The sequence below is a fragment of the Halichondria panicea genome, chromosome 14 (assembly GCF_963675165.1).
Source record: "Halichondria panicea chromosome 14, odHalPani1.1, whole genome shotgun sequence".
Classification (NCBI taxonomy): Eukaryota; Metazoa; Porifera; class Demospongiae; order Suberitida; family Halichondriidae; genus Halichondria; species Halichondria panicea.
The window spans coordinates 420,485-444,708 of record NC_087390.1 but is presented as its reverse complement, the minus strand read 5'-3'; the positions used below and the strand labels follow the sequence as shown (position 1 = coordinate 444,708).

Sequence of the window (24,224 nt, the reverse complement as noted above, 5' to 3'; positions counted from 1 at the left end):
ACACTCTTTGTAAATGAGCCAATAAAGATGTATCACAACACAGCACAGGATGGTGGAGGGATTTATGCATATTCTAGCAGAGTTGAGTTCCAATCTGTGCTGATGCGGGGTCCAGATGGTATGCCACTTCTTCCAAATACACAGAGTGAGATTGCTCACAATATTGCTGAGAATGGTGGAGGTATACATGCAGTATCTACAACTATTAAACTAACTCTATCATACGTCAACATTGACTCGAACACAGCTAATGCTAATGGAGGTGGAGTGTTTCTACAGCAAAGTTCGAAACTGTACCTATTTAAAACGGATGAAGAATATAGGATTCAGGATCGATATGTCAAGTTAATGATTAACAACAACTTGGCTCAATACGGAGGGGGGATACTTGTGGCAGATGGCACACAGAGGAGCGCGTGTGGACGAGGGGTCACAGAAGATGATGATACTCGTACCATTTTTGCTGACTGCTTCATTCAAACAATTGATTTGTATGGGTACTACAGCTCTGATTCAAACTATTTCAACACATTCATGACTAACAACACGGCTACCCAGTCAGGAGCAGACATCTACGGAGGTCTATTGGACAGGTGTTCAATTAATCAATATGCTGAATATGAGATTTCTTCAAATGGATCTGGATTGGACTACATAACTAACACCATAAAATCCTCCACTGAATTATCGATCTCCTCTGCGCCTGTTCAGGTGATGTTTTGTAACTATTCACAAAATGACTATGTTTCTCCAAGAAAGGGACACACATTTAAAATCAGTGTTATGGCTGTTGACCAAGTTGGAAATCCAATGAATGCTACAATTCGAAGTTCTGTTATCACTAAGAGTAGAGTTGGTCGCCTCAAAGAAGGACAGGCAGAACAAAATGTTAGCAATCAGTGCACAGAATTAGAGTACAATGTACTCTCACAAGATAGCTTTGCTCAAGTGGAACTTTATGCTGAGGGTCCATGCATCAATTTGGGAATTTCAAGACAACTCCTCAATATTTCTTTTCAATCCTGCATATGCCCTATTGGACTCAAACCAATTCAGTCCGATACTGAGTGCAAGTGTGACTGTGATCCAGACTTGCTACAATATCAGATTACAAACTGTTCTGAGGTAAATGGAACCATAAAGCTGGAAAATAATAACAACATATGGATAGAAGTTATAAATACTACCAACAAAACAGGTTATGTTGTTAGTAACTGTGCATTTGACTATTGTGTAGAAAAACCAGTCCACATCAGTCTAAGCAACTCTGACGAACAATGTGCCTACAATCGAAGTGGTGTCTTATGTGGAGAATGTAAATCTGGACTGAGTCTTGTGTTGGCTACGTCCAACTGTAAAGATTGTTCTGATCCTTACCCTCTTTTGTTAATTCCATTTACACTGGCAGGTATATTGCTAGTTGCTTTAATTCTCGTGCTCAACATCACTATAGCAACTGGGAATATTCATGGTCTCATTTTTTATGCCAATATACTAGCAGCTAATAGAGCGATTTTCTTAGTTAACGTAAACAACTTTTTAACAGTTTTCGTATCATGGGTGAATCTTGACTTGGGTATAGAGACATGCTTTTACGATGGAATGAACTCTCAAGCAAAAGTGCTCCTTCAACTTGTCTTCCCAGCTTACTTGTTTCTTCTAATGCTTCTTGTTATAATTTTAAGCAACTATTTTGACTCATTTGCAAAGCTCCTCTCCAACAGGAACCCAGTTGCTGCCCTAGGCACACTCGTCCTACTCTCTTATTCAAAATTTTTACGGTTTATCATTGCTGCACTACAAAACAGGGTTATGGATTATCCCGATGGTACAAGTGTTATAGTTTGGTTGTATGATGGCAACGTACCATACTTCACTCCCAATCACATTCCTCAGTTTTTTGCTGCTGCCATTATCCTCATTTCCAGTGGATTGTTCACTGTACTACTCTTTTTTGGACAATGGCTTCCGCACTGTTCAAAAGTTATGAAATGGACTAAGAATACAAAGTACATTGGTTTCATGGATGCATACCATGCTCCATTCACTCCCAAGCATCGCTACTGGGTGGGACTGCTCCTCTTTGCTCTGATCGCTTATAATCTAGTAGTTGCAATGGCTCCAGACACTTCTCTCCCTGTGCTATCATCTGGGTGTATTGCATTCGGACTGATATCATTGAACAACCGAGTGTATAAAAAGCGACTTAATGAATATTTAGAAGCATTATTTCTGCTTAATCTCGGCATTCTATCTATTGGCACTTCCTATGTTGTTGAAACACACCGACAACAAGAAACACTGGCTTTTGTTTCAATGTCTATAGCTTTCATACTTTTTGTGATAATAATCAGCTACCATTTCCACCACTTCATACTGAAGAAAACCAAAAGATGGCTCAAGATAAAGGAAGTTGTTAATGATATCAAAAGGAACTTATGTGCTGGTGCTGCAGACATTAGACTTCGACGAGCTAACAATGACCGGGAAATGTATCAGCAAGTAGCCGATGAAAATGATGACGATGAATTACTCGAAGCAGTAGACGACTATGAACAAAGAAACGCCTTGAACCCACCTTACACTGATGGAGCCGTGGAAGAAGCTAACTCTGATCGTTACATTACTCCTCCCATCATCAGACCAGCCACGAGGCCGGACCAGCTGAGACTATCCTACATGGATGAACTAGCCCCCCTCGCCGCAGAGGACTACAGACCAGCCCCTCCCCCTACAAGAATCAATCATCGTCCTGTTGTTACACACACAGAAATAGGTCCGATACACAATAAAGTGTGAACTGTCTTATTTAGTTGAGGTATACTTTTATGCAACTTAAATAATGTTTGTAGGCATATTGTGTATTTCCAACAGTTACTATTGTTAGCAATTGTTTGTGTCACTATAGTTTAAAGAGAGATAGGATTTTGATTTTAGTTGTGCTATATTATTATTTTACTGGTTCCCACAAAATATTGGCTAACAATTAACTTAAAGACATGTACTATATAATTATACCGTTACGTGAATTGGGAATTTCATGTATAATGTTTTTGAGGATAGATTTTTTTAGTGGACTTGAATATTGAACATGCATTTTTAAAGTTGAATTTTTTGTGGCTAGGTGAAATCCATGAAATCTGCGAAAATATTGGCCCTCAAAAATTACCCACTATATACGGTATACTATATAGATTACAATTCATTATGAGACTTTATTATGACACAAGATGCGTACAAAAACAATGGAAGCGACACTTGTGCTGACAATAATTATAACGATCACAAGAAAAAGTAATCTTCACAATACCGGTATATACGCAATAAAGTATCATCTGTCTTATGTAGCTACCACACTATAATGTACTAGATCTATTACAATTATGTGTGCGTGTTTGTTTGCCGGTATCAATCACTAGTATAATTATATAACCATGGTCATATAGTTCAAGTATGGCAGTAAACAGGTAGAGAGAGGGGCTGTAATTATAGATTAACCTATAATAGTAAAATACTTGTGTAAAGACCCATACAGCTCTGGACAGCTCTGGGAGGAGGTAAAGACAAATTGGTAAATACTTTTATCTCTCAAATATGAACTTTGAAACACATCATTTGAAAGGTTTTTTTCCAAGCTTTCAGAAAATCATAAAATCTTTGACATTGGATCCATGGAATTCAAGTATGGCAGCTGAAAAAGATTGATTAAACGGGGTGGGGGTGTAGTTGAACATCTTTCAACAGCCATAACTTGAGTACAGTTGATCCAATATCAATGGGCATGTGGTAGATGGCTTCGACTCACATGTACAGTGTCTGTAATCTATAGAGAGTAGAATATCACAAATTTGTGAGTATTTAAATATATCACTTAATAAATGTATCTCTAGATTAGTGAACTAATAATTATTATCATTGTGTATAAGTGAATAAATTTAAATAAGCTACATCAAAACCTATTTCTCAAGATTTAGGTGAAAACGGGGGTAATTGTGAAAAATGTATGTAATAATCAATTATCTCTGGAAGTAAAGTGTGGTTTTTACCAAACGTTAGACAATTTAATAACAATTCATGTGTAAAACAATTAAGCCTTAGCTGACAATAATTATTATTTTGCTTTGAGTTACATCGCTAATCAAAAAGGTACGAGTAGTACGAAACAGCATGTGTACTTATTATTTAGATCATGTTTGCCATAAGTACTGCAATTTAATTGGCTAAAGGAAGTGTTCTATCCAACTTAGAAAATCATGTACTTCACTTAGAAAATCATGTAGCAAAGATTAGATAAGAACATTCAACTCTGATTGGCTAAATACTCATGGTTGCTATGATCTAAAATCAAGTGCTTAGACACTGTTTAGGAAGTTTCCACATGATTTAGAAGTCCTCAGGGCTAGTAGAACCATCACTGCGTTCGGGATACTACAACCAGCCCTTTGGGCTTCTAAATCATGTAGAAACTTCCTAAACAGTGTCTAACTATTATGTAAACAATGATTAAACCCTGTATATATTAGATAAATATCCACTGATGTTGTGCCAGAGCTCCAGACCTTAGCCAACAACGGTTGGTGTTTTCCGGCCATCGCTAAGCGATTGCCAAATATAACAATTTATTGCTGTATATATTAGATAAATATCCACTGGTGTTGTGCCAGAGCTCCAGACCTTAGCCAACAATGGTTGGTGTTTTCCGGCCATCGCTAAGCGATTGCCAAATATAACAATTTATTGCTGTATATATTAGATAAATATCCACTGGTGTTGTGCCAGAGCTCCAGACCTTAGCCAACAACGGTTGGTGTTTTCCGGCCATCGCTAAGCGATTGCCAAATATAACAATTTGTTGCTGTTATAATAATTATATATAAGCACCATGCATATATCCACAACCTTAGGTTGCCATGGAAACACTTTGAAACTCAATCATTTACCTACTGTTGCATATTCACATTTGTGTACCAATATTCACAAATTTGTGGTATTCTACTCTCTATAGATTACAGGCACTGACTGCATGTATCATAATGGCCATGCATATATTGTATGTACATCACCATGACTATGTACATAGCCATGCATAAGCAGCATGTAGTTATGGCCATAATTTAATATAGTACGTAGAACATTGGAATTAGACTACATTGGAACACAACTATAAATAAAATTAATGCCTATACTATAATAATGATAGGCTCATCTAGAAGACAAAATCGATCGATTTTGAGAAGGTATTATGGATGTGGGTATTTTCACGACCCTAGCTATACTGTTACCAGAAGTGAGTGTATTATGCTATCATAATTATTGACTCAGTTTGACTTTACGAGGTATTATACTTTACAAAGAAGCAATCAAAAATTAATCACTAAAAGTACAACCAACATGATTGTATTGAAAATTATATTGCGTATATCTATAATTAATTATACACCATAATTATCTCACATCGTGGGACTTCATGCTTTTTCTTAAACAGGATGCTTCCGACAGTCAGACCCTTATCTTCTGGTTACTGCATGGGGAACCACTCATGCATGGGAGGTACTATGAGTCTACCCATTATAGGTCAGACAACAATACTTCAGATGGCCATGCCAATTAATATGTGGTTGACATGAACTGGTGCTTTATATGCTTTCAAACTGGGGAACCCCATGGGAGGTGCTGAGTCTACCCATTATAGGTCAAACAATAGATGGCCATATGCCAATAAATTATGTGGTTGGCATGAACTGGTGCTTTATATGCTTTCAAACTGGGGAACCCCATGGGAGGTGCTGAGTCTACCCATTATAGGTCAAACAATAGATGGCCATATGCCAATAAATTATGTGGTTGGCATGAACTGGTGCTTTATATGCTTTCAAACTGGGGAACCCCATGGGAGGTGCTGAGTCTACCCATTATAGGTCAAACAATAGATGGCCATATGCCAATTAATATGTGGTTGACATGAACTGGTGCTTTATATGCTTTCAAACTGGGGAACCCCATGGGAGGTGCTGAGTCTACCCATTATAGGTCAAACAATAGATGGCCATATGCCAATAAATTATGTGGTTGGCATGAACTGGTGCTTTATATGCTTTCAAACTGGGGAACCCCATGGGAGGTGCTGAGTCTACCTATATATATATATATATATATATATATATATATATATATATATATTATAGGTCAGACAACAATACTTCAGATGGCCATGCCAATTAATATGTGGTTGACATGAACGGGTGCTTTATATGCTTTCAAACTGGGGAACCCCATGGGAGGTGCTGAGTCTACCCATTATAGGTCAAACAATAGATGGCCATGCCAATAAATTATGTGGTTGGCATGAACTGGTGCTTTATATGCTTTCAAACTGGGGAACCCCATGGGAGGTGCTGAGTCTACCCATATATATATATATATATATTATAGGTCAGACAACAATACTTCAGATGGCCATGCCAATTAATATGTGGTTGACATGAACGGGTGCTTTATATGCTTTCAAACTGGGGAACCCCATGGGAGGTGCTGAGTCTACCCATATATATATAATATATATATATTATAGGTTAGACAACAATACTTCATATGGCCATGCCAATATGTGGTTGGCATGAACTATAATTATACAGTGCTTTATAATTATGCTTTCAAACTGGGGAACCACATAGCAGGTATTGGGTTTATACCCCTATATACATACAGGCCATGCAGACTACAATATACAGCACAGATGATGGCCTTGCCAGTATGTGGTGCTTTGCTTTCAAACTCCCCTAAGTCCATATATAATTATGGCAATCACTAAAAAAAACAATATTTAAAGCGCTGGTTGACTAGTAGAAGCATAGTAAAACAGAAAAGAGTGTCCATTGAATAAGTGAGTTGAAGATATTGTATAGTAACATATTACAGGGTATGCATTGTTGAGCATTCTTGGAGCAGCATAATGATTAACACGCTAACAATCATCCTCATATACATGCACCTCAGATATGCTGTCTAGAAGTATTCTCAGCTGGTTAATACTGCTACTGATCCTAGCTACTGTTACCAGGAGTGAGCACTATCACATTGTGCCAGTGGATTCAACTTACTTGTGTCATGAATATCGAAATGGAACTTGTTTCACTCTCGAGCAGCTTGTCCAAACAGACCTGTTATCTGATGGAGACAATCTCACCTTGAGCTTTCTACCTGGAGATCATGTGTTAACCGAGCAGTTATTGATTCGTAACTTCTCACATGTGCAAATCACTGGCCAGAACAAAAATACAGCTGTAGTTGGATTCCATAGCAATGGTGCGATACGTTTTGTTAGTATTACCAAATTGAACATTGAATGCTTGAGTTTCGTTGGAGTGAATATCGGATCACCAAACTCACATCAAGGAGTAATCATTGTTGGTTCCCACGATGTTTATATCAAAAACTGCTACTTCATGAAGTTTAATCAGACAGAAACCCACATATTTAAGATTGCTAATACTCAAACTGCAACAATTGAGAGCACTCTCTTTATGAACAACACTGGTCAGGCACTGCACATTGAGGCTGGTGATGTGTACATAACAAAAAACGAGTTTACTAGAAATAGTAGAGGTGCAGTTTACATTAAGTCAAACAACTCTCTTATCAACAACACAGAGTTCAACTGTAACAGTGCTGGGAGTGGAGGAGCAGTAGAAGTGGTATCTGGTACTGTAGTGATCACTGGGTGTAACTTTACAAATAACAAAGCTTCTCAGTATGGTGGTGCCATTGCTGTTGTCTCAAGCAGTGTGTCCATCTTCAACAGTGAGCTGACAAACAACAGTGCCTATAGCGATGGCGGAGCGATTAGTGTTTACTCAGGTAGTATATCTATCTCTGGCAGTACGCTGACAAACAACAGAGCTACTAATAATGGCAGTGTGTCTATCTCTAACAGCAAGCTGACAAAGAACAGAGCTAACAATGGTGGAGCGATTAGTGTTGGCTCAGATAGTGTGTCCATCTCCAACAGCGAGCTGACAAACAACAGTGCTAATTATGGTGGAGCGATTGGTATTGGCTCAGGCAGTGCTTCCATCTCCAACAGTGAGCTGACATTCAACAGTGCTACTAACTATGGTGGAGCGATTATTGTTTACTCAGGCAGTGTGTCTATCTTTAACTGTGAGCTGACAAACAACAGTGCTAATTATGGTGGAGCGATTGGTGTTGGCTCAGGCAGTGCGTCCATCTCCAACAGTGAGCTGACAAAAAACGGTGCTACTAACTCTGGTGCAACGATTATTGTTGACTCAGGCAGTGTGTCTATCTTTAACTGTGAGCTGACAAACAACAGTGCTAACGATAGTGGAGTGATTTTTGTTTACTCAGGCAGTGCGTCCATCTTCAACAGTGAGCTGACAAAAAACAGTGCTACTAACTATGGTGGAGCGATTATTGTTTATTTAGGCAGTGTGTCTATCTCTAACTGTGAGCTGACAAACAACAGTGCTAACGATGGTGGAGTGATTTTTGTTTACTCAGGCAGTGCGTCCATCTCCAATAGTGAGCTGAAAAACAACAAAGTCGACCATAATGGTGGAGCGATTTATGCTGAGTCAGGCAATGTGTCTATCTCTGACTGTGCTCTGACAAACAACAGTGCTTATTTTGGTGGAGGGATTCGTGTTGACTCAGGCAGTGCGTCCATCTCCAATAGCGAGCTGACAAAAAACAGAGCTAACTATGGTGGAGCGATTGATGTTGACTCAGGCAATGTGTCCATCTCTAACAGCACACTGACATACAACAGTGCTGACATTGTTGGAACGATTCGTGTTAAATCAGGCAGTGCGTCCATCTCCAATAGCGAGCTGACAAACAACAGAGGTACTACTACTGGTGGAGCGATTAGTGTTGGCTCAGGCAGTGTGTCCATCTCCAATAGCGAGCTGACAAACAACAGAGCTAACTATGGTGGAGCGATTAGTGTTTACAGAGGCAGTGTGTCCATCTCCGACAGTACTCTGACAAACAATGTTGCTAATGAAAGTGGAACAATTGATGTCTTCCCATCTTCCACCTTTATCATCCACAATACTGACATTACTAATAACATAGGCAGTTTGAACATTTCGAAGTCATATGTAACATTCACTGGAAGGAATATTGTCAGCAACAATGGCCCCATTTATGCTTTCAATAGTCGAATCAAGTTTAATGGACCTACAACACTGAGTAACAATCGCGGTATACTTGGAGGAGCTATCAGCGCTGACCAGAGTGAAATATACATTAACACAGAAGGAGTACTCATCACCAACAACACAGCTACCTCTGGAGGAGGGATATTTCTGAGAGAGAGTGCACTCTTTGTAAATGTGCCAGTAGAGATCTACCACAACACAGCACACAAAGATGGTGGAGGGATTTATGCATATTTTAGCGAAGTTGAGTTCCAATCAGTGCAGATGGTAGATGCAGATGGTAATCCACTTCCTCTAAATACACAGAGTGAGATTGCTCACAACATTGCTGAGAATGGTGGAGGTATACATGCAGTGTCTTCAACTATTAACTTTGCTCAATCACACGTCAACATTGACTCAAACACAGCTAATGCTAGTGGAGGTGGACTGTTTCTACAGCAAAGTTCGAAACTCTACCTATTTAAAACTAAAGGTGACCGTATTAGGTCTACATTTAATGTCAAGTTAATGATTAACAACAACTTGGCTCAGTACGGAGGAGGAATATTTGTGGCAGATGACACACAGAGGAGCGCATGTGGAGGAGGGGTCACAGAAGATGATGATACTCACACCATTTTTTCTGGCTGCTTCATTCAAACAATTAAACTGTATGGGTGGGACAGAAATCTAAACTATTTCAACACATTCATGACTAACAACACGGCTACCCAGTCAGGAGCAGACATCTACGGAGGTCTGTTGGACAGGTGTACAATTAATCAAAATGCTGAATATGAGATTTATTCAAATGGATCTATATTGGACTACATAAATAACACCATAAAATCCTCCACCGAATTATCAATCTCCTCTGGGCCTGTTCAGGTGATGTTTTGTAACTATTCACAAAATGATTATGTTTCTCCAAGAAAGGGACACGCATTTAAAATCAGTGTTATGGCTGTTGACCAAGTTGGAAATCCAATGAATGCCACAATTCACAGTTCTGTTATCACTGATAGTGGATTTGATCGTCTCAAAGAAGGACAGGCAAAACAAACAGTTGGTCATCAATGCACAGAATTAGAGTACAATGTATTCTCACAAGACAGCTCTGCTCAAGTGGAACTCTATGCCGAGGGTCCATGCATCAATTTGGGAATTTCAAAACAACTCATCAAAATTTCTTTTCTACCCTGCACATGCCCTATTGGACTCAAACCAATTCAGTCCGATACTGAGTGCAAGTGTGACTGTGATCCAGACTTGCTACAATATCAGATAACAAACTGTTCTGAGGAAAATGAAACCATAAAGCTAGAAAGTAATAACAACATATGGATAGAAGTCATAAATACTACCAACAAAACAGGTTATGTTGTTAGTAACTGTGCATTTGACTATTGCGTAAAAAGGCCAGTCAACATCAGTCTAAGCAACCGTGACGAACAATGTGCCTACAATCGAAGTGGTGTCTTGTGTGGAGAATGTCAATCAGGACTCAGTGTTATGTTGGCTACGTCAAAATGTAAAGAATGCTCTAATTTTTACCTTTTTTTGCTAATTTCATTTGCGCTGGCTGGCATATTGCTAGTTGCTTTCATTCTCGTGCTCAACATCACTATAGCAACTGGGAATATTCAAGGTCTCATTTTTTATGCCAATATACTAGCAGCTAATAGAGCGATTTTCTTACCTAATTTAAACAACTTTTTAACAGTTTTCGTATCCTGGGTGAATCTTGACTTGGGAATAGAGATATGCTTTTACGATGGAATGAACTCTCAAGCAAAAGTGCTCCTTCAACTTGTCTTCCCAGCTTACTTGTTTCTTCTAATGTTTCTTGTTATAATTTTGAGCAACTATTTTGACTCGTTTGCAAAGCTCCTCTCCAACAGGAACCCAGTTGCTGCACTAGGCACACTCGTCCTACTCTCTTATTCAAAATTTTTACGGTTTATCATTGCTGCACTACAATACAGGGTCTTGGATTATCCTGACGGTTCAACAAACACTGTTTGGTTGTATGACGGCAATGTTCAATACTTCACTCCCAATCACATTCCTCAGTTTTTTGCTGCTGCCATTATCCTCATTGCTGGTGGATTGTTCACTGTACTGCTCTTCTTTGGACAATGGCTTCAGCACTGTTCAAAAGTTATGAAATGGACTAAGAACACAAAATACATCGGCTTCATGGATGCATACCATGCTCCATTCACTCCCAAGCATCGCTACTGGGTGGGACTGCTCCTCTTCGCTCTGATCGCTCATAATCTAGTAGTTGCAATGGCTCCAGACACTTCTCTCCCTGTGCTATCATCTGGGTGTATTGCATTCGGACTGATATCATTGAACAACCGAGTGTATAAAAAGCAACTTAGTGAATATCTAGAAGCATTGTTTCTACTTAACCTCGGCATTCTATCCTATGCCACTTCCTATGTTGTTGAAACAAACCGACAACAAGAAACACTGGCTTTTGTTTCAATGTCTATAGCTTTCATACTCTTTGTGATAATAATCAGCTACCATTTCCACCACTTTATACTGAAGAAGACCAAAATATGGCTCAAGATAAAGGAAGTTGTTAACTATGTCAAAAGGAACTTATGTGCTGGTACTGCAGACATTAGACTCCGACGAGCTAACAATGCCTGGGAAATGTATCAGCAAGTAGCCGATGAAAATGATGATGACGAATTACTCGAAGCAGTAGACGACTATGAACAAAGAGACGCCTTGAACCCACCTTACACTGATGGAGCCGTGGAAGAAGCTGACCCCGATCGTTACATCACTCCTCCCATCATTAGACCAGCCACAAGGCCGGATCAGCTGAGACTATCCTACATGGATGAACTAGCCCCCCTCGCTGCAGAGGACTACAGACCAGCCCCTCCCCCTCAAAGAGTCAACCATCGTCCGGTTGTTACACACACAGAAATCGGTCCGATACACAATGAAGTGTGAACTGTCTTATTTAGCTGAGGTACCTTTATAACATGTATATACAACTTAAATAATCTTCGTAGGCATATCAACAGTTACTGACGTTAGTAATTGTTTGTGTTACAGCGTTGTAATTTAATTAAAGAGAGATAAGATTTTTTTGTAGAGTTAAAATTGTTGTGCTATATAATTGAATGTTTGGTTCCCTTGGCTAACAAGACATGCATTGTACTATAATGATTATACCATATAATGATATTATAGTGGGTAAGTTTTGAGGGTCTAAAATTTTTGCAAACGGGTGCAAGCTGCGCTGTGCTAATGCCTCGCGCCGTTGTTCGGATTGCAATTGTTGACAGAATTGAATTCCACAGTCATTATAAGAAAGGAGCTGAATGAAAACAGAAGACTATCTGATGGCTTGATTAACTAAATGGCTTGTAGTCAAACAGTGCATGGGGAGCAAACCTTCACAATAATTATATTATTTATCTTGATCATAATAAAACGTATAATTTAATAATAATTATACACAATGAAATATCAACTGTCTTAATAGTTTCCTCATGCATGTACTATATATGTGTGTGCATGTCAGTGTTTGTTCAATCACCAGTAGGGATTGGTAGATTATGCTCGAGATATTACCTATTATGCTATTCTTTTATGCTCAAGTAAACAGCCTATTATTCTTTTCAAATCGCCTATTTAATATTCCCACATTATTCCTCCAAGTACAGCATAGGCCCCATGTCGTTGCACAAGTAACATCAAACTATAAGTAATTGCCACGTGACTCTATCTATAATATATATAGAATTGCAAGGAGATAATTAACCATGCGCCAGTAATTCCAATAGTTTATACTAGGACTCGTATACTGACCTGTAATTCAAAAAAATTACCAAAATTATGCTAGCATAAACCAACCCCTAATCACTACATTATAGATATCTGTTCAGTGAACAGGTATAGCTAGAGGGAGGGGCTACATTATATTAAGGCGTAGCCTGGTCTCACCCACCATGCATTTTAAAAATTTTACAACAAATTTTGCAAAAAGTCATTTATTGTTACAAAGGGAGTGCAGAAAGTTTTCACACAAAGGATAATGTTTATTATAAGTAAAATGTGACAAAAAAACTGTGTGTATGTGTGTGTGTAAATCTTTAAAGTGCATAATTATACTATTTTCCTATCCATTTAGATATAAATTAGATATTTATTAGAAATTCGAAGTGATATTATTGTTCATGTGTTGGTAACAGTCAAGCAGCTGAGGCAGGAAGAAATTCTGCAGCGACCGCTAGGAGGAGGAAAGAAAGAAAGAGTTAAGGACCTGCACTAATTGTATTGTTGTCACGCAGTTAATTAGCAGTGGAATGATTATATTCTCTTATGGAACAATGTTATGTCAATGAACAACTTTAGCATTCAATGCTCAAAGTTGGAGGAAGTTCAATTCAGAGAGGCCAATAAAGTGCTCACAAAAAAATTAATGGTAGATTACAACTAATACACTGTATATAATTATATACATGTATAGATGCGCTACAAATGAATCTGCATGTGATACTATCATAAAATATGGACCTTTCATCAACAGTGACACGAGACACATGATTATAACCAGCTATGTGCATACCTGTCTAGGGCAGTAGATTCGTGCTGCAAACTCCATTTGATAGAAGAAGAGCAAGTTAGCTCCACCGAAGCAGAACCCTATCAGCAGCAGTATGTTGTACAGCCTCTCCATAGACTTGGGGCGGAGGAAGTAGACCATGGCTATAATTATAATGTATATACGTGTGAGAACCATCGTCATATAATTATATATTCATAGAGGGATAATTCTAGAAAGACACAGTGATCTCTATCAAGACATAGCTACGTACTGCGTGTACCCTAACTTGCAATTTCAATTTAAGAATTACCGTATAGCGCGAAATTTTTGAGGCACTTATATTTTATGGATTGGCCTCTAAAAGCATTTCGTTGCACAATGTTTGCGGAATGGCTGCTTACCGGAAGCCACGCCATTAAATCTTTGCACGTTATAGCAGGTAATTCTAATTAAAGAACAATTTTCGTGGAATTAATTTTCGTGTAGGATTGTTAACCCAAGAAATCCGCGAAAATTAAGCCCCTCAAAAATTTCGTAGTAGAAAAATGATAATTATGACTTAGAAACTATAGACCGGACCCAACAGAATTATAAACAGTACCTCCTCCAATAGCAAACTCTAAGAAAAGCAGAGGGAAGGCAAATTGCAGAGCTATGGCCACGATGTACTCGTGAATAACTGCTGATAAATGGATGGTGGCAAACACGGCCATCCACTGACGACCAGTCACCTGCAGTGTGTGATGGAGGGGGGGGGGGTATATAGTATTGTTATCCCAGGGATAACCAGCATGCAGTATGTAACAACTCTGTATAATTATAGGAGAGCACATATACAGTAGATTGTTGTTATCCTAGGGCTAACCAGCAGTGGCCTATAATATATACATGTGAGAATATACAGCATTGTCATACTCCAGGGCTTACCAGCAGTGGCCCAGTGGCCTGTATACGTATACGTACATGTATTGGTAGCCCCCCTCCCCTTCCGCACACTCACATGTTTTATGTCCCTGTAGATGTACGAGTGCAGCCAATCGTGGACCAGTATGTTCCACTTGCGGTAGAATGTAGAGAACGATGTGCAAGTCCACCAGTCCTAAATAATGATTATAGTGATTTATAGCTTCACCCCCTTGCATGCATTGGTAGACCAACAGTGCATGGCTGTAATAAAGAGGTGGTCTAGCTATATTAACACAGGTCCAAACAGGAGATCAACTTAATTTGGGTTGATCGAAAAAGATAGGTATAATTATATAGTAGTAACAGAGTCAATGTTTGGCGTAAAAGCTGCTTGCCTGTCTACAAGTAGTTACCATGCATGGGACCTGTAACTTCCACCAAATCACTATAATATACTCAGAGGAGGTCCGACATGGCGTGCACGAATCACTACAAGTGCTAGATCATTGGCCTGGGAACCGCAATGACATCAATGCACTGAACTTGTAGTGATTCGTGCACGCATGTCGGATCTCTTCTGCAGTACACACTGTATGAACAGGAAAGGCTACTTATGTGTACTCACTATAGCTCAATAAGTACCCAAGGAACAACAGAAGCCTCACAACACACAAACATCACAACAAGCAACAGGAAGTTCTCAACCTGATACATAACTCAGAGCTGCCCTTGCAATGTACATGTATACTTACGATTGTACATGCTAAGCTAAGGCTTCTCAGGCAATACTTTAACAGTGCAGTAACATAATTTCCATATGCATACAATCAACAGATTGATTTCTATAATAACTAAGCCCTTCTTTTGCCATTAATACTCTTATGTACAAATTTTCTCACTGAATAAAACTCTCTGTCTGCAAACCTCAGCACTTCACAGGAGAAGTTGAGGTAGCTATGGAGGAAGCTGGTGTGAGAGAGGAAGGTGATCGGGAGTACGTACACTAGACTAGCCATGTACGACAATAGTAGAACCTCCGACCTGTGTGTGTGTGTGTGTGTGTGTGTGGGGAGGGGGTATGGGGGTGTGTGTGTGTGTGTGTGAGTGTTGAGTACGAGTAAACTTCACGGTCAAAGTTGGAGCTAACGTAACACTGACAGTCCGTTCAGAATGAACTCACTTTAGAGATTTTGGGAAGATGAATTCAGAGCAGATGATGGCCACACACCACAGGGAGAGCACAAACTGTTACGAGATGATAAAATGATTGTGAAATTAGTCCATGCATATTCTATTTATACACGCGTTTTACGCTAAATATTTATAGTATTACGTACCTGTGCTAAATACACAGCGACATTCTTCCAATTGATTGGACCAGGATTTCTGGAATGAAAAAAAAGTTAACCAATCAAGTCAACGACAGATAGAAATTCTAAAATTAACGATAAAACTGTTAGGGATAAGGGATAAGCATCAGTTGTACCGTGGGTAGTTGTCCCTGTAGATCATGGTGGGAGCAAAGAGAAAGTAGAGGAATTGACTGTACGATCCGACCTTTGGCTCCATTTGACCTTTGTACCACACAGCTGGGCCTGCGTAGGAGGGGGCGGGAGTATACAGTTTAAGTACTAACCCGGTAGGCATAATTAGACCTAACGCCAAAAGAATGCTAGCAGCCAACTAAGCGGCTCTAACCTGATTGGTCCTCTTTGTTCCACGGGTAGATGACCTTGTAGGCATTCTCACGCACGTAGGAATAAGTCTTCATGGACAGTCGCAGCTGAGTGGAGGAGTGGTCACCATGGTTACCATGCATACACACTCTTGTATGGGGAATTTTGTATTGAGATTATATTATTATTAATACGTTTCCCAGAGAAAGGCTAACCACATCCATATAGTGCAAATGGAATCATGGTCTTGATCAGTATAGAAGGTTCATTAATTAAACCACTAGCTAGGTCAGGTGATGATTGTGCTGTGCTCAGAGCATATGGTCTAACATTCACAAATTGTGTGAGTTCAATAATGTGTGTGTTCAACACAGCAGCCATCATGCCTGGAGTACAATAATACTTGTGCAAAGATCAAAGACACACACTGACTGCATGCATGGGGCATATGCTGGTACATGTAGTATCATCAAAGGACATGTCTATAATTATAGTCTACCACACAACAAAGCCACTGAGGCTTATCTACTAGTAGTTGCATACCTAGGTCTTAGACTACAGTAGACTCAGTGGCGTAGGAAGAAATTTCTCAATGGTTTTTGAATGAAAAAAGAGTCTACATATATACATAGTTCAGCTTAGATAAGTCATCTCTACTTAATAGCCTAGAGGGGGGGCTCCAACCCCTGGAGCCCCTCCCCCTTCCTACACCACTGAGACTTATACCTACGCAGTGCTTATACATGACCACAATTGTTAGCGTAGTTAGTCCATTACCTGCTCGATGGTGAGCACTCCAGAGAAGTAGGTAGGGAATGGCGTTTGGTAGGACACGTAGCACACGAGGGCAGCTGTTCCAAACACATAGCCAGCGAAGACAAGGATGAACGATACATCGAAAACTCTACGCAGACTGGGTACAATATCCCTCATGTAACGCCATATCTGGAGGGTAAGAAAAATCAATAATACTTCAGAAATAAATGGTGTCATAGATACATTGAGGGCGTCTTGTTTTGGGAGAACAAGTCACTAAATTTTCTCTTCTACGTACTCTGTATAAATTTGTGTAATACAGTCTTGAAAATAAATTGGTGCTAACTAGAGAATTGATTAATACTCTCCACAAAGACGTACTAATTTGTAGAACTTTACACATTATTTTAACAATACATGTTTCTATAGGCTGCATCTAAAACCAGAGCAGGTACGACACGAGTGCCTCGATTACACTTGGTCACGTGCAAAATTCAACGTTAAAGTCAGTAAAGTCATTGTTGCATGTGACTAAATGCAGTACCTTAATGTTAGCCTAATCGAGGTACTCGTGTCGGACCTCATCTGATCTAAAACAGTAGCTAGTGACTCAAGGTGGTGTATGGTGGTGGTCTCACTTGCAGAGAAGGCTGCACCGTGAGTGCCAGACCCAGTAAGCACAGCTCTATACTCAAGGCCTTGACCATCACTTCAGGAGTTCCTAAACTAGAGGTCAGCCAGGACACATCTCTGTATGTGTGGGTGGGTATGTGTGTGTGTGTGTGTGTGTGGGTGGTGTGTGGGTGGTAATGGATGTAGTAACAATAACAATTAAGCGTGTTAGCAGTGAAATGGATCGTGAAATAACTTCATGGGTACCCCATAGCAACCATACTGTGAGATACATAATTAAACGATGGATACTTACACAAACAGATTAGTTGGTATAATATCTGATAATTATGCTAATAGTAACAATGGAAATTAGGTGATCGATGTAATCCATAGTATAAACGTGACTAGGTGGTAACTGAAACCAAACTACAAACCACCATCACAGCAACCAAACGATAATAAAAATTGAATCTTTTTGTGGTATAATTATATCGATATCTTGCTAATGACATTTCTAATACTGAAGCTAACAACATTTCTATTGAAAGTTTTACACAATGGCTAGGGTTGGACAGACTAACAGTGGCTGTATTATAGAGGGTGGCCTGCTAACACAGGTCCAAACACATGCTATGGAGACTTTGGGGCCCATTAACCTGGCTGTATTATAGAGGGTGGCCTGCAAAAATACACAGGCATCACTGCATTAGCTGTCACTTACTTTCCTCTGATGTACAAGTCCCGGGTAAGAATATAGGCAATGAACAGCACCGTGTACACCATGGCAATATCACGGATGATTTGAAAACTCTTATCGGATACTGTTAGTTCACTGGGGGGGGGAGAAGTCATGTATATAATACAGCATCTGCAATTTGTGGAATCAAAACGCTATAAGCTCAATACATGACATTAACGGAATAATTAAAATCACAGACTTACTCGTTTAGTGACAGTTGTGGTTTGAATATACGAGGCCTGCAAGAGACAAGAGAGAGAATTTTACAGTACCACTCAAAACTTAATAGCTCACAAAGACCGCAATACAGTGACGCTATAAACCAAAAAATTGATTTTGTACATACAAAACTGTCCGACCACATTTTTACTACACGCTGATAATGTAGGGCTTTATGTGGCCATGTTATGCACCACATCATTAACTGACATCTGATACACAAAAGATCTGACCACCCAAGTCCACACAAAGAGAACAAAGGATTTATAATTAACACAACGTTTTCTGGTCATATGCAAGGGCATATATATTTAGGCAGGAAAATACACCCACAAATAGAATAACCTAAACATAGAAATTGACTTAGAGACGGGTGATAGTTTCAATGTTTTTTTTCTCTCGTAGCCAGGTGGTTAAACACAACATGGTTGCAGCCATGGTTATAGCTACAGGCTCATAGTGATTAATTTCAATATAACGAGAGGAGCTTACTCACCAACTGCTCCGTTGTCTGATCGGCATAGCAACATGACTCGGAGCATCATCGACATCCTGCATAGATCATGAACAACATGTACAATATAAAATTATTATAATTATGAAAAATGCAAACTGACAAATTGGACAATAGCTGTACATCATAAAGTGCCAAAGCATGCAACCACTACAAGGAAAGCAGTTTATTTTTGTATGTACCTTATTTTTGTATGTACGAGCATGTGATCTAGGCAAATAATGTCACCGTATGATGATACAAGTGAACACATGTCAGTCAATAGTTTGGGACTAAAGTTGACAACACGATTCTGAATAACTGTACCATACACGCTCACAAAGAAACACATTGTGTGGCTGTACTCTACAGGGGAATTCGAGAATAGGATGTATGTCTTTACGATATTTTGTTGTTGAGAGCTACGTAGTCTCACTGTAAATAAGGCCGTGTATATACAATATAATTATAATTATAGCATTTGCTGTTCTCAGACTTCAACACAAGATGGCTGGCTGGTGGTGTATGCATGTGGTCTCGCTAGGTAATCACATTAGCTAGGTACATGCACACACACACATGTACACGTACACACTTGATCCCACAAACCTGCTGCTGTGGCTGCTTCCTCCTCTTGAGCCCATTCTTGTGCTTCAATGACTCGATGCTATCCATATCAGATCTCAACTCTCTTTAATAACTGGAGAGTATAAAAAAAAGGATTTTTTCAATTTTGACTTAGATCTAGCTACAATTGCTATTATAGATACACTACTTCCTCGCACACAATTGTTTAACTCACATTCACTGAAATGTACCGCCGTAGCTAGCTAGCTACACTCTTCAAGGCAACAGCAAACAACACACTTGAACTCAGAAGTGTATCAATAATGAAACATCCCGTGGATTGCCATGCCATATCGGCCATGTGGTATATACGGTAATTGTAGTGTAGCCTCACAAACTCGCCGCACACATCACTCTCACCACAACAATAGAGCAAAATCCAGCCGCCCACGCACGCGCACTGCATCACAATCATAATAGATCGGCGATAACACAAATGAAATTTGGGGGGATAATGGGACACAAGTGCACACACACGACAACATAAGCAGATACAGACTACACTTCAAAATGTTTAGAAGAGCTTCATAGTTATAGTTACATGGATCTAGTAGACTAGCTATAATTTGTTTTAATTGTCCCTTGCTTGGTAGTAATTGACCTGCATTCTGTCTGGCAAGTCATCTTCCTCAATAGGAACACTTATTGACGTTCTGCGACAAGCACGTACACAAGGTGTGTGTGCAAATAGAAACACCAACATGATTGGTAGAGGCAAAATGATCAGTATCGTTTGTAACCACGTGGTTGCCAAGAGGTTTAGATCTCTCACGTTTGCCATAGAAGCAGAGACGTTGTAATATGTGATAGCATTGATGACAGCAAGATTACAGAATAAGAGAGTGTCGATCACATTGTGCAACTGTTCTTTGTATGGCTGGCATAAAGCGTGAAGAGTAAGCATAATCACCAACTGAACTTCGATAAAGAAAAAACTTACTTGAGCACTGTGGTTGAATACAATTACAATCATACTAAATCTGTAAATGAAATAGAGGCCAGAGAAAAAACGAAATTTGTCTTTGAAGCAGCTTTGAAACGAATCGAAAAAGGGCTTTAATTTATCCAGAGGACTAAACACAATTTGGACGCATCGAAATTCGGCAATCCTTAAGAAAGCCAGGACTTTGTAATGTAGTGGGTACACAACCAGAAGAATTGGAGGTAAGAAAAGCATGAAAAATACAAGTAGAAGAGACAGCATTGCATAAGGTAAATGCTGAGGACTAAACCACTCAATATCTGGTTGAACATTCACCATTGTCTGGTAAACAGTTGGTCCTTTGCTGTATACACTCACAGACAGTAGCAAAGGCAACGAGGAATGGCCACAATGAGCATAGCAAAGAATCAAGAATGCAGCTAAACCGTGAAGGATGCTGCCTTGAAAATTCGGGTTCAGTGCCAGTGGAAAGTACCCTGAAGAACTACGTCTACATGTACACCTAAAGGAGCAGTTTCTGAACACAAAGGTAACAAGAACCACAAGAACGAGTGCATAGAAAAGAGTAACATTACTGAAAGCCGCAATTGACATTGCACTTGCATTTTCCCACAGGCAAAATGAAAGATCTTCAAGAAAGAACAAATTTAAGGTGGTGCTCAAGTATATGAAAGTATGGACTTTATTTACAATTTGAGCAGTTTCTGACAAAGAGATGAAGCCATTAGAAACTATTTGAATCACTTCGACCATTTGACAATAAAATATAAAGCCATTTACGAGGCCAGAAGTGAAAGAAATGTTAAAATAGATGATCACAAGGAAGATTATGGTGACAGGAACTATTTCACTAAGAATGTAAAACAACCAGCCAAAGGTACAATACTTGTTGGACTTACATGCAAATTCCCGGCTATGAAAGTGAACTGTCATATTCTCCATACACTGACTGCAGAGAAATCCTGTCCGTGCCTCATTACACATAATATCATTCAGCTCTGTTCTGTTAGCTGTTTCGGGAAGTAGACGGCCGTACCCAGTGGGATTAGAGAAATTTTCAGTAGGATTATAGTATGCAGAAATTAACGAGCTGTCATTTTCAGTTTTGTTCTCCATATAGCCAATCCAGTACCCGTACTTACTATAAGCTCTCATAAGACTTACTTTGCAATGTTCAATTCCAGCATAACTCTCATTTAAACCAGCAGAGCATATACAGCCTTGAGAGACATCATCATGTATGAAACCTGGAGGACAGGCCTGCATCGTTATTTCAAAAGTGAGAGCTATTTGTCGGGAAGATGTGTCGGATAATGTAACAGTGGTACTATCTTTTCCATACAAAAGTAGCATGTTATTCGAAATATCAGTATAATCTGGACTAACAGTCACATTAGATCTAGAGCCATTTTGAATTGTGACCAAGTAGCTTGTTCGAACTGCCTGGTTCAAATCGTCTACATCAACAAAAGGTAACCTCATTCTCTTTCCAGGGATGAATAGAAGATTCTCTGACCAATGTTCAGCAGTAATATTTGAGTGATTGATGGCAGTTGCGATTTCCATAGATCTGTTCTCAGGAAAGTAGGTGAAATTACCGACTTGGTCGAATATGTCAACAGATAGGTTTGCGGCAGAAAAAGAAAAACGATTGTAGCAAGGTCGCAAAGAAGATGTGTATATCGAGTGGCCATACTTACCGGCAACGTTATCAATAAATGTAACCGAGATGTTACGTTCAGTCACTTCTGTGAAATTATCGATGTAGTCAATGAAGCATGTCTTGGAGTAATCGTAAATATGCATGAAAAATGAATGTTCATAAATGGCTCCACCTTTGTCTTCAGCTTTGTTCGCTGAGAAATAGAGAGCAGAATTATCTTGAACGTACACTACAGAAGATAGTTCATATATAGCTCCTCCTTGGTAGCCTGTGTTATTTACAAAATATGTGATAGAATTCTCGTAAAAAATGGCTAAGCATGAGCCCAGGTACATTGCTGAGCCTTGGTTGTTTTCGATAAGTGTCTGTTTTTCAAATGAAACATTATGACCATAACAATAAAATGCTCCCGAGCCCTTTGAATACTCAGCATAATATTCATTCTTGAACATCGTTTTAAATTTCACATGATTGTTGGATATAGTACAGCCTACGAACCTTGGAGTCGGTAAATAACCTTCTGTGTACAAGTTCCAGGCGTTAGGGAGAATAGTAACTGCTGCACCGTATTGACCTATGTTCCTCATCCAAGTACAGTTCACAAAGTTGACATGTGCATTGGAATTTCTATTTAAAGTCTTTGAAGCAAAAACACTAGACCCTCCTCCAAATGTTGCTTGGTTTTCTGTGAAATTTAGATATTCGTAAATATGAGAGCAATTTAGTGGTGTTTCTAATCCTTGTAAGCGTGTATGGAGGTATCCTCCATATGTTCCTCCTCCAAATGTTGCAGTGTTCAGCGAAAAGTTACAATTTAAAACTCGAACAATGTTGTCTCTTGCTTTACCAAGATAGCTAACGAATAGTCCACCTCCGTAATGTTCAGCTCGATTTCCTATAAAACGACTGTTTAAAATGGTGACTTTATGCTTTTCACTGGCACGGATATACACACACAGGCCGCCTCCTTTGTCGAATCGACTAAACCCTGCGATGATATTGTCTTTGCCTGTTGCGGCAGTGTTAAAAAGAAAATCACATTTGGCAAACGTATATTCTGCTAATGTAGAAGTTGAAGGGAACGAAGACCCAGTTTCCATGTAAATTCCATTCCCACCTGTTAGCCTATCTATCCCATTTTTTTCAAATACCGAATTTTCAACTCGGACCGATCCATTGTTGCGAAACAGGGCCAAACCACTCCCAGGACTTTTTGTAATGTTGACACCAGTCACAGTGATATTAGTGGAATACTGAATGATAACACCCGACTTTATGTTATGGTCGGCTTTCGAATCAATAGTCGTCATCACCCCGCAACCATCAACTGTGAAGTTATGTAGCTCAAGATTGCGAATGGCTCCTAGGACAATACCTAGATTTGTTTCCTTATCACATTTCACTGTTGGAGAGTTGTATCCAACTAAAGCAATGTTTTCAAGATTAGAGAGCGACAGATTTTTCGTCAGTATAAAAGACTTGGAGCACAGTCTCAATAATGTCCCGCTAGTGATATTACCAAGTGGTAGATCGTTGATTTTGTAGTGGTAGTTTGTGCCATTGCTACAATTCACAATAGCAGACTCACCAGTAGAATTGTACACTGCAATGACTGTTGCATACTCTTGGTATGCATTAGCTGGGTGTAGAGCCAAAGCAGCCAGTAATGTGGCTAGAACTAGAAGTAGCATCTTGTTGCGGTGTGTCTTCTGTAGAAGCACCAACTAATGCATGATAATGCATTAAATAAAAGTGACCATGAACCATCTGCTGTGGGACCACATCCTGACCTAGTGAAAGTAGATGATTCAGTATAATGCCATTTAATAGAGTGTAGATCACAT

At 39.4% G+C, this 24,224-nt stretch overlaps 3 protein-coding genes across 3 annotated transcripts; 1 reads left to right on the top strand and 2 right to left on the bottom strand.

The window, feature by feature from the left end:
• The first annotated feature begins 6,810 nt into the window (after positions 1–6,810).
• Positions 6,811–12,295, top strand: LOC135347697 (uncharacterized). Its single transcript, XM_064545720.1, has 2 exons — positions 6,811–6,883; positions 6,997–12,295. The coding sequence occupies exon 2, from the start codon at positions 6,999–7,001 to the stop codon at positions 12,138–12,140; it is 5,142 nt and encodes a 1,713-aa protein (XP_064401790.1). The 5' UTR covers positions 6,811–6,883; positions 6,997–6,998; the 3' UTR covers positions 12,141–12,295.
• An 873-nt stretch (positions 12,296–13,168) lies between these two features.
• Positions 13,169–20,104, bottom strand: LOC135347696 (sterol O-acyltransferase 1-like). The gene is made up of 16 exons (XM_064545719.1): positions 19,950–20,104; positions 19,757–19,847; positions 19,151–19,206; positions 18,639–18,674; positions 18,418–18,528; positions 17,720–17,831; positions 17,103–17,270; positions 16,348–16,432; positions 16,136–16,244; positions 15,987–16,035; positions 15,830–15,894; positions 15,549–15,690; positions 14,744–14,842; positions 14,345–14,474; positions 13,765–13,904; positions 13,169–13,425 (listed from the first exon to the last, which is right to left on the bottom strand). The coding sequence occupies exons 2-16, from the start codon at positions 19,820–19,822 to the stop codon at positions 13,345–13,347; spliced, it is 1,449 nt and encodes a 482-aa protein (XP_064401789.1). The 5' UTR covers positions 19,823–19,847; positions 19,950–20,104; the 3' UTR covers positions 13,169–13,344.
• Positions 20,105–20,193: 89 nt separating this feature from the next.
• On the bottom strand, positions 20,194–24,157 carry LOC135347695 (uncharacterized). The gene has a single exon (XM_064545718.1). It carries the CDS (start codon positions 24,069–24,071, stop codon positions 20,346–20,348), a length of 3,726 nt encoding a protein of 1,241 aa, XP_064401788.1. The 5' UTR covers positions 24,072–24,157; the 3' UTR covers positions 20,194–20,345.
• Between the last annotated feature and the right edge of the window lie 67 nt (positions 24,158–24,224).

Bases quoted from the DNA above. Each gene is read 5' to 3' on its own strand.
- LOC135347697 (XM_064545720.1), top strand. From the start codon at position 6,999: ATGCTGTCTAGAAGTATTCTCAGCTGGTTAATACTGCTACTGATCCTA.
- LOC135347696 (XM_064545719.1), bottom strand. From the start codon at position 19,822: ATGGATAGCATCGAGTCATTGAAGCACAAGAATGGGCTCAAGAGGAGG. The intron at 14,475-14,743 runs GTGAGTGTGCGG...CACACACTGCAG, and splicing joins TCTACAGGGACATAAAACAT to GTGACTGGTCGTCAGTGGAT. The intron at 13,905-14,344 runs GTACTGTTTATA...TTATAATTATAG, and splicing joins AGAGTTTGCTATTGGAGGAG to CCATGGTCTACTTCCTCCGC.
- LOC135347695 (XM_064545718.1), bottom strand. From the start codon at position 24,071: ATGCTACTTCTAGTTCTAGCCACATTACTGGCTGCTTTGGCTCTACAC.